At 39.7% G+C, this 13,498-nt stretch overlaps 1 protein-coding gene across 2 annotated transcripts in view; it reads right to left on the bottom strand.

Moving 5' to 3' along the window:
* The window catches only part of pde1a (phosphodiesterase 1A, calmodulin-dependent), a 100,087-nt gene extending 87,558 nt beyond the window's left edge, over positions 1 to 12,529 (bottom strand). The window contains exons 1-2 of one of the 2 annotated variants that reach the window (XM_060877016.1): positions 11,974 to 12,529; positions 8,205 to 8,231 (exon numbers count right to left, since the gene is read on the bottom strand). In XM_060877016.1, the coding sequence (XP_060732999.1) occupies positions 8,205 to 8,231; positions 11,974 to 12,074 (128 nt within the window). In that variant the 5' untranslated portion in view covers positions 12,075 to 12,529. The remainder of the gene's footprint in view (positions 1 to 8,204; positions 8,232 to 11,973) is intronic. The other variant, XM_060877015.1, reaches the window with a different exon arrangement.
* Positions 12,530 to 13,498: the final 969 nt, after the last annotated feature.

Genomic DNA, 13,498 nt, shown 5'->3' with positions numbered 1-13,498 from the left:
ATGTTCATTCATTCATTCATCTTCTACCGCTTATCCGAACTACCTCGGGTCACGGGGAGCCTGTGTCTATCTCAGGCGTCATCGGGCATCAAGGAAGGATACACCCTGGACGGAGTGCCAACCCATCGCAGGGCACACACACACACTCTCTCATTCACTCACACAATCACACACTAGGGACAATTTTCCAGAGATGCCAATCAACCTACCATGCATGTCTTTGGACTGAGGGAGGAAACCGGAGTACCCGGAGGAAACCCCCGAGGCACGGGGAGAACATGCAAACTCCACACACACACAAGGTGGAGGCGGGAATCGACCCCCCAACCCTGGAGGTGTGAGGCGAACGTGCTACCCACTAAGCCACCGTGCCCCTGGCTTAAATGTTGATGTTTGGAATTAATTTTGTTTTCTTTCCATTGGCACTATACCTTTTGTAGTAAATTATCAGTATAAATTTGTCTGTAAATTGTCTGTGTAAATTGTACATTGTCTGTATAGTGTTTTACTGCGATCGTTGCGACTAAAAATGCTTGATTTTGCAGTCACACACGAATCACACACGAGTGTTTTGGCTAAATGTGCAGTAATGATGTCACATGACCTATCAAACTGGGCAATTTTGTAAAAAAGTGCAACCACCTCAGATTTTCCTTTAATTTGTGGTAATTTTCGCAACTGATAAAAAAAAAAAAAAAAAAAATTAACGATATAAACAGTGACTGGAATTTGGTCTTGGCTTTATCCAAAAAAAAAAAAAACACCACAAAAATTGCCAGTGTGGTAACTGTATAACTCAATGACATTCAAGTTAGAATTTCATACTGTATAAGATTAGAATTACAATGCACCGTTTACACTATCATAAAATTCACTGAATTAATATTCCTAAATTGCATTTTTAATAGAAGACATGGCTACCACTGTATTCGGTCTATCATAGATATTTTACATTTACATCAGCATTTAGCAGACACTCTTATCCAGAGTGACTTTCATTTTTATATACACCTGAGCAATTGAGGGTTAAGGGCCTCGCACAGGGGCCCTGCAGTGACAACTTGGTGGACCTGGGATTCAAACCAATGACCTTCCGATCAGTAGTCAAACACCTTAACCACTGAGCTACCACATCCCACAGATAAGGACTGTGGTCACACTAGCTCCTATCTTAGATTTACTATCAATTCCAATAACATCTGCCCATTAATAGACCCCATAGAAATGAATAGAAATCCATATAAGATGACTTTAACAAAAAAGTGACGTCTTGTCTTGTTCATCGAATTTACAAGGAGAGTTTGACCTGTAAAGCTCCTTGCACTACTGATTGGGTTAAGGAATTAAGCAACAGAGGTCATGGCTCTGAAAACTGCACATTTTAGTGGAACAGCTTATGGGGGCCTCTAGTGGATACACTAACCTACAGGGTCATTTTGTCTTTTTTTGGCTTTTACTTCTGTCAGTCGATTTTCATACATCAGCACCGCTGTCATGGGGACTGACCCTGATGGTATTTTATTGTATATTAAAGAACATCTGTAAAGATTTTTGACATTCAGCACCCACGGGTTATGTTATGATGGTCAAAGGACCGTCAAGCTTCTTATTTTGGTGCTTGCTCCCATTATTACGAGAGAAAAGTGTGCCTTATTAATGGCGAGACTAATGTACAGGGCCAAGGACGGGTCTGAGAGCATAAAACCGTCTGGAAAGCTGTGCCCAAAATCTGAAAAAGTCAGGCTATTTTTTGTGATATTTACTTCCTGTTTGCATACAGATAAATCTCTACTATCTAACAAGACTGGGCTTTGAGGCCATTAGAAGAAGAATTTATTTCATCACATATACGTTACAGCAAAGTGAAATTATTTCTTCACATATCCCAACTTTGGAGGTTGTGGTCAGAGCACATAGTCAGCCATGATACAGCACCATTAGCGAAGAGAGTGACAAGGGTCTTGCTCAAGGGCCCAACAGTGGCAACTTGGCAATTCTGGGGCTTTAACAACCCAGAGCCTTGACCACTTGAACCACCACTGTTTATTATAGTTCCTAGTTAGAATAGTTAGTGTCTAAGCATTTCATTAGAACATCAATAGTATCAGACATAGTGCAAAACTAAAATAATGGTCAGTATTATTGTATAATGAGTGCTATTTTAGTTAGAATGGTGCAATACAGGGGGGCATGGTGGCTTAGTGGTTAGCACGTTTGCCTCACACCTCCAGGGTTGGGGTTCGATTCCCGCCACCACCTCGTGTGTGTGGAGTTTGCATGTTCTCCCCGTGCCTCGGGGGTTTCCTCCGGGTACTATGGTTTCCTCCCCCGGTCCAAAGACATGCATGGTAGGTTGATTGGCATCTCTGGAAAATTGTCCGTAGTGTGTGATTGCGTCCGTAGTGTGTGATGGGTTGGCACTCCGTCCAGGGTGTATCCTGCCTTGATGCCCGATGACACCTGAGATAGGCACAGGCTCCCCGTGACCCGAGGTAGTTCGGATAAGTGGTAGAAAATGAATGAATGAATGAATGGTGCAATACATGTAGGGCAGTTTTGTTTGGCTCAAATCTAGACCATGTGTTAGAGGTAGAGGTGAGAACGGTGTCCAAAGTGATTGTCATCATCGATCCGTTCTATGGCTTGCTCACAAATCGAAGAACATGTTCACTTACTTCCAGTATTGGAGCGTGATTTGCTCTGCACAGTTTTTTTCACTGCCTTGCACCACCTTAATACTGTATCTGCACTGTAATATATCTTATTTTATACGTAGTGCTGTGTTTCTAATATTTGCTGCAGCAGAGAGAATAGCAAGAAGGGTTTTTTTTAGATTGTACTGTACTGGTAAAATGACAATAAAGTTGAATTAAATTTAGCTATAGGGTAAATTTATCTTACTGAAGCTCTACACAGGAAATGCACCATAAATTAAACAAAAGAACAACACAAAAAAAGGAATTAGTACAATAAAGACCCATTTTTTTCATTCTGTTCTCTCTCCAAAATGTTTTATTCTGTTCCAAAAGCTGTACAGCTGAAGAATGCTGATTACCTGATCAGGTGTGATACAGAATAGAAAATGTGCACTTAGTAACTTTTAGTTTAAACCAAACAGTAGGTGTTTGGTTATTTAGGTGTTTCTAGAACGTTCTACATTAGATCTGGCTTTTTACATTTTACTTTTTAAAGTACATTATTAAGCCAGGGCTCCTGGTTCTTGTGTGTGTGGACGTTCTCCCACGTTCTTCGATGTCCTTCAATGTTCTTCCCGTGTCTGTATGGGGTTCCTCAAGATTCCCTGGTTTCCTCCCAAAAAAGGTTAATCTATCCACTGTGAGTCTCAAGTAATACAAACACAACCAGGAACTAAAACCTTCACATCTCTGTCTGGAAAGACATCCATCCAACCATTTATCAATCCATCCATCAGTCTAACCATCCATCCATTCATTCATCCATTTCTGTACTGTTCTACACAGTGGACTCTGGGCAAAAGACAGGGGAAAATCCAATCAACAATTTACCCGATCAATCAATCAATCCACCCATCAATCCATCATCCATTCTATCCATCCAGCCAATCACCTCTTATGTTCGACTGGTATCTAATGAACTAGTGACTCCAGGTGTATAACAGATTGTAAATGTAAATAGACTCTTATCTTAATACTTATATATGGTAAACCTCAATCTGTGTACATAATGAACTGGCAACTCGGTGCATCTATTTATTTATTTGACAACACACCAACTTTAAATTTCCACCTACTGTATAAAAACCTTTGTTTGATTTGGTGAACCTTCTTTTTAAAGAATCTTGACCATTTTCCTGAATATTTTCCTGCATACTCAGATGTATTGTATTATTCAGGTTTTCACTCGACGCAGCTGGACGCAATGTTCCCTTTCACAGCAAAGAGGCAAATCATGAGCGAATTCAACTACAGATTCTTCTTAACAACCACTTATCAGCTCACGAGGGAAGCGTCATCACACTTCGGCTTCACGATCGTACTAACCTGTGTGTTACAACAGCATCAAGCATACTAACCTGCGTGTTACACCTCCTACAAACACATAACCAATATAAAGAAGCTGTATTACATAATATGTACTGTCACCTTGAAGCCATCATCTGGGGTAAAATACCAAAATTTAGCAGGAGTGGCTGGTACAAATGAGCTTGCAAAGCTAAGTCTACCTTCTCTTTCATTTCCGAGGATGTGAGTGTGGTAGTGAGAGTTTTAATAGTAGTAGTATTGGCGTTAATGGCAATTACCAAGGTGGTTGGCGTGTTGGGTGAGGACGATGCTAAGGGTAGTTTTGTTGACAGTGAAATTGATAATAGTGTTTGTTTTATTGTGGGTGAGAGAGTTTGTGGTGGTGCTGGAGGTAGTGAGAGTAATAAGGTGGTAAGGGCAGTGATGGCACGGTGATGCAGATGGTGGTGGCGGTAGGAGTGTTTTTGATGGTGGAGGTGGTTGTTGTGGCGTTGATGGTAGTAGTGAGGGTGAAAGAGTGATGATGTTTGCGATGGTGGGGTAAGAACGGTATTGATGGCAGTGATGGTGGTGGTGAGGGTGATAGGGTGGTGAAGGAGGTGACGGTGGTTGCATTGGTAGTGATGATGGTGAGGGTGGCTTTGGTGATGGTCAGGGTGATGGTGGCAGTGACAGTCGTAGGAAGATGAAAGTGATAATAGTGTTTGTTTTATTGTGGGTGAGAGAGTTTGTGGTGGTGCTGGAGGTAGTGAGAGTAATAAGGTGGTAAGGGCAGTGATGGCACGGTGATGCAGACGGTGGTGGGGGTAGGAGTGTTTTTGGTGCGGGTGGTGATGGTTGGGGTGGTTGTGGTGACGTTGATTGTAGTAGTGAGGGTAAAAGAGTAATGATGTTTGCGATGGTGGGGTAAGAATGGTTTTGTTGGCAGTGATGGTGGTGGTGAGGGTGATAGGGTGGTGAAGGCGGTGACGGTGGTTGCATTGGTAGTGGTGATGGTGAGGGTGGCTTTGGTGACGGTCAGGGTGATGGTGGCAGTGACAGTCATAGGATGATGAAAGTGATGATAGTGGCGATAGTGATGGGGTGAAAATAGTTTTGATGGCAATGATGATGGTGGTTGTGGTGGTGAGGGTGATAGAGTGGTGAAGGTAATGCTGAGTCGATGGTGGTGGTTGCGGTGGGAGTGGTTGTGATTGTGATGGGGGTTGTGAGGACAAGCCCTGGTTCCAGATTAATATCGTATTAGAGTATGACAAAAAGCAATCCAGATGACAGTGAAGCCTTGTACATGAGGTTTTGTTCAGAAATAAAGGTACGTACATGATGAAACAAGCAGAATGTATTTATGTAACAGGAAATGATTTAATATCACAGGCGTGTGTGTATGTGTGTGCGTGTGTGTGTGTGTGTGTGTGTGTGTGTGTGTGTGTGTGTGTCTGGGCCACTTCACTGCAGCCAAAGCTCTCAGGCTACAGTGGAGGCATTAGAACACACACACACACACACCACACTCACACACACACACACAACAAGAGCCATGTTTCTTACTCAATTCATCAGCATCAGGGTCTCTTTACATTTCAGCGACCTCTTCACTCCGTTTCACTAAGCAGCACCTTTTCTCTATACATTACTCCTCTAACACAGAGTTTCCCATAATCCATCACAATTCAACACATCATGCCTTCTGCAGCAGTTAATAACCAGTTACAGTGATGGATATCGTTATTATTGATGCTTTTTAGATATGATTACGGGCCATTGCCATTCATTCGTAGGCGAGCCTTCGAATGTGAAGCTGCTTCATAACTGAAATAAAAAAGGAACATTGGAAGGAGCATCATTCCTTCTTCAGTATTTATATTCACATAATTCCCATAAAATCAGCCGACAAGTCAGTCAGTACATCAGAACATCAACTAACCTTGTGGCCACTGGTCCGGATCACAAAAAAAAAACGTTCACAAAAAAGTATAAGTATTACAGAAAGTATACTTTAAATATTATCCCAAAGATTAATATACTATAATGTTTTTTTGGGACTGGGTTTAATGGTCGTTAATAGATCATATAAAACCAGACACACAGAGCTTTAAGATTTTGATGTGTTTTTTATTAGTATTTCTATTTTGACCTCAAATACTTCGGGCTATACAGTATATTAATAGAAAGTTCTAGACAACAAAAACTATTTGTCCCACACAAATGGCTCTAAATTTAACGTAAATGATGACATAAAACTTATTTCTGCTCTTTGAGATGCCTCAAGTGCTTATACGGTGCCTGTTTCATCTAAAATAAAAAATTAAAGCATCCCACTCTGATAATCAACCTGTTCTGACTAATTTTATATCAGACTTGAAGCGATCTAATGATTCATTTGTTTATACCGATTGAAAATGTCTAATAAGTCGATCAAATGGCGGTATCTGGTAAATAGGGTAGTATCGATAACTCGCATTGCAATAAGAGCAAATAAACAGTGTTAGATGTTTCAAGAATCATTCCCAATGCAGTTTCCGATGAAAAACTATCGACAGAACCATCAGCATCAGCACCAATCCAGATAACGAGGTCTGAGGAAAGTAATTACATTATTTATCTTGTAGGTCTGAGGTTAAAGGAACTCTTCAACTTGATAAATTAAATGCTTAATTAATTTGTGTGTGTGATTCATGTGATAATCTGTTTGTTCATGCTGTATTTTTGTATTGCGTTGCAGTACTGATGTCACAGCAGGACATTGTTATTGCCAGCAAAATTACAATAGTGTTTAATTGGAGAAACAATCTCTTAACCCTTGTATGTTGTTCGGGTCTGTGGGACCCATATTCCTAAACATTAATAGTTTTGAAAAACTTTGCTTCCTTGTAAATTTGTTGATTTTTTCCACTCATAACTTGATTAAATTTGATTTTCTTTTTTTTATTACATTTTATTAAAAAAACAACCAAAAACGAGTAGAACTTTAATTAAAAAATGTGATATAATAAAGGTAAAGGGCAAATATTAACCATATATGCTGTTTATGTTGCTTGTAATTGGGATGAAGTAAACATCTGTAGAGTATTTTAACATAAAATTTTTGATTGTGTTGAATTAAAAACCCAAAAATGCAGCGGGTCAAACAGACCCACAAACACTGGCTGAGTGACAAAAATACGAACAACATACAAGGGTTAATGCGTAACAAGTCAGGTTATGCTAAAAAATGAGCTGGAGCTTCTTTCATCAATTACAATTTTCCAGCAACATTCAATATCATTCATTCATTCATTCATCTTCTACTGCTTATCCGAACTACCTCGGGTCACGGGGAGCCTGTGCCTATCTCAGGCGTCATCGGGCATCAAGGCCATTCAATATCATAGTAATGAAAAATCTAACCGAGACTTAAAGACCCAGAATGCAATGCAACTGTACATCGAGTTCCAAAAACACTCAATTTGGCTAGTTAGCGATCTACGAGACGAAATGTGAAACGCTTTGATGGTGGTATTAGCATAAAAGTAAAAGCCTTGGAAGCCGATCTGACACCGCAATCTGCAGAAAGGTTTTTTTGTGGGTGATGTGAGAAACTGTACAGAGTGTAAATAAATCAAGATGTGAAATAAAAACTAAAACCAGAATTTCATTACAAAATCAATCTCGGATGCTACCGAAGACCAGAAGATTATAAAGAATCATTAGCAAGTCATTCAGGGTGGATTTGTCCTTTATGTTTATGGAGAATTAGGGGATGAGTAAGTATATTACTGTATATTAATAGTTCTCAGAGGTTGACTACTGCCTCAGAAGAGGATAAAGCTAAGCACAATAACGTCACCGGTCAATTTCTCCAAAATGGAATTGATCGGTAAATATGGCTTCTTATTTTCAAAAAGCTGGCATGAAGTCATATTATTATGTATTATTAAATGCCAAATGTGACCGTATTTGTTAACAACCGACAGCGGATAGACAGACACATTCAAGCCTGTCTACGTATCTTTTAACTGCTTCAAAATGAGAGCAGTTACAAGCATGTAGAAACACGTACTATTTTAGTACTAGACGTACTAAGTCGTCTTTAGCGCTTTTTCTCTCCATATGGCTAGCTGTTGTCATCTATAAAATATTCACTGAGGCATTTTGTTGTTCGTTTGCCAAACAGGTTACTGTAGCGCAAATCCCAAAGGAAGACGATGACATGGTTCTTACCTCTGAGAGGTTGTTTTGTACTTCTGCCTGCAAAACAAAACAAAACAAAAAAAGATTGGATTAGACCTGAACATAAGAATTGAGAACTAAATTCGGCTGAACACATAGAAAGAATAGCTAAGAGCTCCCTCTGCTCACAAAAGTGTGTGTTAAGCATCTTGTTAATTGTCCCTGGGTCAATGCTATGGGTGTATGTGTGTGTGGGTGTGAGTGTGTGTGTGTGTGTGTGTGTGTGTGTGTGTGTGTGTGTGTGTGTGTGTGTGTGTGTGTGTGTGTGTGTGTGTGTGTATGTGCCCTTTCTCTATGTAGAGGGCCAGAGTTCAGATCCAAGCGATGTGTGTAGGATGCCTCATCATGTGTGAATCTATCAGACATTCACAGTTTCACACTACATGCAGTGCACCAAGCTGCTCTGTTTTAATCAACATGACTTTTCTAATGTTCTTTTAAAAAAAAAAAAATCAGTGTTTAACTACAATAACACATGCTGCTTTTGCAACAATATAATTAAAATATATATATATTTTTATTTAAAATAAAAATATATAAAATCTTTATTTATTTATTTATTTGTATATTTTATAGTCTATTATAAAAATATTTTATTTAAATAAATATATCAATTAATAATAATAATAAATACTATAATAATAATAATAATAATAATAATAATAATAATAATAATAATAATAATAATAACAAATACTATAATAATAATAATAATAATAATAATAATAATAATAATAATAATAGTATTAATAATAATAATAATACCATAAAGCCATCAGTACAATAAAGGACTATTTATTTTTTATTCTGTTCTCTCTCCAAAATGTTTTATTCTGTTCCTGTAGCTGAACAGCTGAGCAGGTGAAAAACTCTGGAGAATGCTGATTACCTGGTCAGGTGTGTTATGGAATAAAAATGTGGACATGGTGGGCGGATCAGGAACTTTTAGTTTAAACCGTGCAGTAGGTGTTTGGTTGTTTAGATGTTTCTAGAACATTCTACATCAGTTCTGGCTGGTTCTTGTCTGTGTGGAAGTTCTTCAATGTTCTTCCATGTTCTCCCTGTGCCTGTATGGGGTTCTTCTGGGTTCTCAGGTTTCCTCCTAAAACACTGAATTGCTACTATCTGTGAATGAGTGTGTGAGTGTGGGTTGTAAGTTTGCATGGTGTCCGAGATGGATTGGCGTTCCACCTGACGCTCAGAGTTCCTGGGTTGATCTCTTGGTATAAGCATGCTAGAGTTTGGTATTGGAAAATTTGGTATTTAACTGTGAACATTAGTGTTTAATTAAGAATGTTTGCTAAATGTTTCTGTTTGATGGGGAATTTTGCAGAATATTAACAAATGTTGAATGTTGAAATCTGAATCCTGGTAGATGTTCTGTAATGTCTTTGTGGTCTTTGAAGAAGATGATTGTAGATATTTGATGGAGGATGCTGGTGTTTTGTTCTTTTTGGTGTTTAATGGAGAATGTTAATTAAATGTGTCACTGTTTGTTGAAGAAAACTGGTGGTGTTTGTGATGCTGGTGTTCTATAGAGAAAGTTTAATGTCTGGTGTTTTATACAGAATTTGTGGTGTTGTTTATTGGAAAATATTGATAGCATTTGTTAATGTTTAATGGGTGCTCCATAAAGAAAATTGGTGTTTGTTGGTGTTTAATGGAGGATATTCGTATTTGTGTTTGACGGAATGTTGATGTTCTTATTATTAGTTGATAAAATTCGGCATGTAATAAGAAAGGTATATTTTTTAGTGTTTGCTAGAGGATGTTAAGGGTTTTTGGGGATGTAAGGTCTAAGCGTTTGATTTGTTGTCTTTTGGTCTTTGATGGAGATTTCATTCCCAACATGAAACTGCATTTAACAGAGAAGTTTTTGTTGGTGTTTAATAGACATTAGTGTTGATGGTGGGATTTGCATTTGATAGTAGTAGTAGTAGATTGGTGTTTGTTAGAGAATGGTGGCATAAGAGGTGCTTAACATACAAGGTTGTTTTTGCTGGTGTTTGCTGGATTGATGGTTTGATGTTGGTATTTTATGGAGGACACTAGTGTTTGTTGATTATCAGTTAAACATGGTGGTATTTATGTATGATTGAGCACAGTATAGGGGGCACGGTGACTTAGTGGTTAGCACGTTTGCCTCACACCTCCAGGGTCGGGGTTCGATTCCCACCTCCGCCTTGTGTGTGTGTGGAGTTTGCATATTCTCCCCGTGCATCGGGGGTTTCCTCCGGGTACTCCAGTTTCCTCCCTGGGTCCAAAGACATGCATGGTAGGTTGATTGGCATCTCTGGAAAAATGTCCGTAGTGTGTGATTGTGTGAGTGAATGAGAGTGTGTGTGTGTGTGTGCCCTGTGATGGGTTGGCACTCCGTCCAGGGTGTATCCTGCCTTGATGCCCGATGATGCCTGAGCACAGGCTCCCCGTGACCCGAGGTAGTTCGGATAAGCGGTAGAAAATGATGATGATGATGAGCACAGTATACTGTATTGATGTTTTTGTAAAGTATTGATGTGCGTAGCTTTTAAGGTTAGGTTTAGGGATAGGATTTGATAGGATAGGTTTATTGGAATCTATTGATGTAAGTTAGCATTTGAAAGAGAATGCTGTATTGTTGGTGTTTGATGGAGGACACTGGTGTTTGTTAAAGTTCAATGGAGAATATCTGGCATTTGTTTTTGATGGTGTACAGTATGTTAGTGAGTGTTGTAGACTATTGATGTAAGTAGGTGTTTGGAAGAATAAGTTGTTTTTGTTGGTGTTTCTTAGAAGGCATTGGTGTTTGTTAATGTTGAGTGGGTAATGTTGGTATTTGTCTTTGATGGTGTACAACATGTTAGTTTGACAGAGATCGTTTGGTGATGTTTGATGGTACATGTCAGTGTTTGGTGCTCAATGGAGAATGTTAGTATTAGAGTACAGTATATTTGTGTTTCTTGTAGAGTATTGATGTAAGTAGGTGTTTTCTCAAAATAAGTTGTTTTTTGTTGGTGTTTTGCAGTATTTCATATGGAACATTGAATTATTTTGCTCTATTGCTTTATCTTTCCCCTGCTGCAGCAATGCGCTTAAAAACATGATGTTACTACAGAACCGTAAGTGAAAAAAGGTCGAATGTACAAAACAGAGCAAGGATGTGTACATGGAAATAGTGCAGATCGATCAAATTTATTCGATTGCGTTAAATGTTACTGCTTGCGTAGATAATAACTGCTATTAATCACTTATTCATTCATTTGTTTTGCCACCACACAATAAAGAACGAGACATGTGACACAGAATTGAACATACGCACTGTATATGAATGAATATATGGAAACAGCTTTACATAATTCTGTCATCATAAACAGTATTAAATTTCAAAAGAACATTATTCAGCCTTGGGCAAAAGTTATAGCTCTGGTTTCTCTTTCTTGGCATGCTTTCAAGCCAGAGTCTAAAACAAGACCCAAAGTTCAAGTAAGATGCGTAGTATAAGGAATATAGCTTGTGGTGATGGAACTAACTTAAAGAGAGCAGTCAGATAACAAAACAAACAACATGCACCTACGCTACACTCTAAACATTACAGAATTTCACTTCATTTCCTTTCCATCACTTCATTGTTTTATTACATGACAGACTACAAACACTGTGACAGTTCCTTTACAGAGAAGCGGTGGTGTGTGTCAGTATTCCAAACATGCACCAAATACTACACACTGCATCATAAACAACTTTATACCCGATCAAGAGACAAATGTGTTCAGCAACTTACATTCCCCTGAGCCGGAGCCACATTTTCTCCGTCTGCTCGTTCCTGCTGTACTTCATGGAGTTGTTTTCAAGTCCATCCATGTCGTGGGAGAGTGAATCCATTGCTGGAAAAAATATGTCTGTGTCTGTGTTGTGTGTGTGTGTGTGTGTATAAGAGAGAGAAAAAGCGTGTGTGTACTGTCCTATGGTGTAACGGAATCAGCAGGTAGCTGGTTGAGCATGTGCGTGTCGGCGCTCGCCGTCCTCAAAGCGCACCGTCCATCCTGGAGTCCACCGGCTACACAGAGCATCAGGCAGAATATGTGTGTGTGTGAATGAGAGAGAATAGCGTCGCAGCACTGACAGAACAGAAGACCTCTCGCAGTGACACAAGCTACATGTACACACGCACAGACACAGTTGCACAAAGGTTCTGTTCACACAGGCTCCCGCCCTCTATCTATCATTCTCTCTCTCTCTCTGTTTCTCTCTCTCTCTCTCTATTTCTCTCTCTCTTTCTCTCTCTCTCTCTTTAACCGGAACTGCAGCTTACTGAGGATCCATCACACTCACTATATCTGAAATCTTTCCAATTCTACTGTTCTTCTGTTCTTTTTTCTCCTTTCTTTTCCCTTCTCTCTCTCTCTCTCACTCTCTCTCTCTCTCTCTCTCTCTCTCTCTTTTTGTTCTCCCTCCCTCTGTTTCCTCACTCGCTCCTTCTCTCACTGTTATGACGGAGGCGTGCTCTCCTCATGACACTAGCGTATCTGATCTCCCGATGATGACATGTTCATATTCCTGATAAACACACACACACACACACACACACACACACACACACACACACACGATCCTACACAGTCAAAGAGCCTGCCACTGCTAGAAGCGTCATAGCTATGGTTTCCGTGTCGACCAGATTCAGACAGTGAGCAGATGGGCTTAGCCTGTGAGGCAACTACCCCCACCCCCACCCCACCCCCCCTTTCTCTCTCTCTCACACACACACACAAATACACACACACCAATACACCCTATTTCTTTGGCTATGCCCCAGCAAAGCAGCCTCAGACACACCAAAGGGAGAGAGACCGATTAGGAAATGGGCGTTGATATCATCATCATCATCATCATTGTTGTGCACCTGCTGCTCATCTTTTGCCTTCCCGCCAGCCTCTCTCTTGATCCAGGCTTGCACGCACACACACATACACACGCATGCACACAGCAAGCACTATAAACAACTGCTAATGCAGTGACAACAGCCTGAAGAATAGCTGTGATGCTGTTGTTTTCCAGCACTGACAGTGTGTAAAGGCTAATGGAATTACACGAAGCGCTACTTCCCATTTACATCCTCACCTCATGCCCCCATTCCCACGCATGCATCACAATTTCACAGTGCTCTTTATGCACTTTCTCTAATTCTTTTCTGGGGTTTGAAATAGATGGATGGATGGTTGGATGGATGGATGGATGGATGGATGGATGGATAGATAGATAGATAGATAGATAGATAGATAGATAGATAGATAGATAGATAGATAGCA

Source organism: Tachysurus vachellii, chromosome 8 (assembly GCF_030014155.1).
Source record: "Tachysurus vachellii isolate PV-2020 chromosome 8, HZAU_Pvac_v1, whole genome shotgun sequence".
NCBI lineage: Eukaryota > Metazoa > Chordata > Actinopteri > Siluriformes > Bagridae > Tachysurus > Tachysurus vachellii.
The sequence above is the reverse complement of the archived record's forward strand: the minus strand, read 5'-3'. Positions and strand labels throughout refer to the sequence as shown.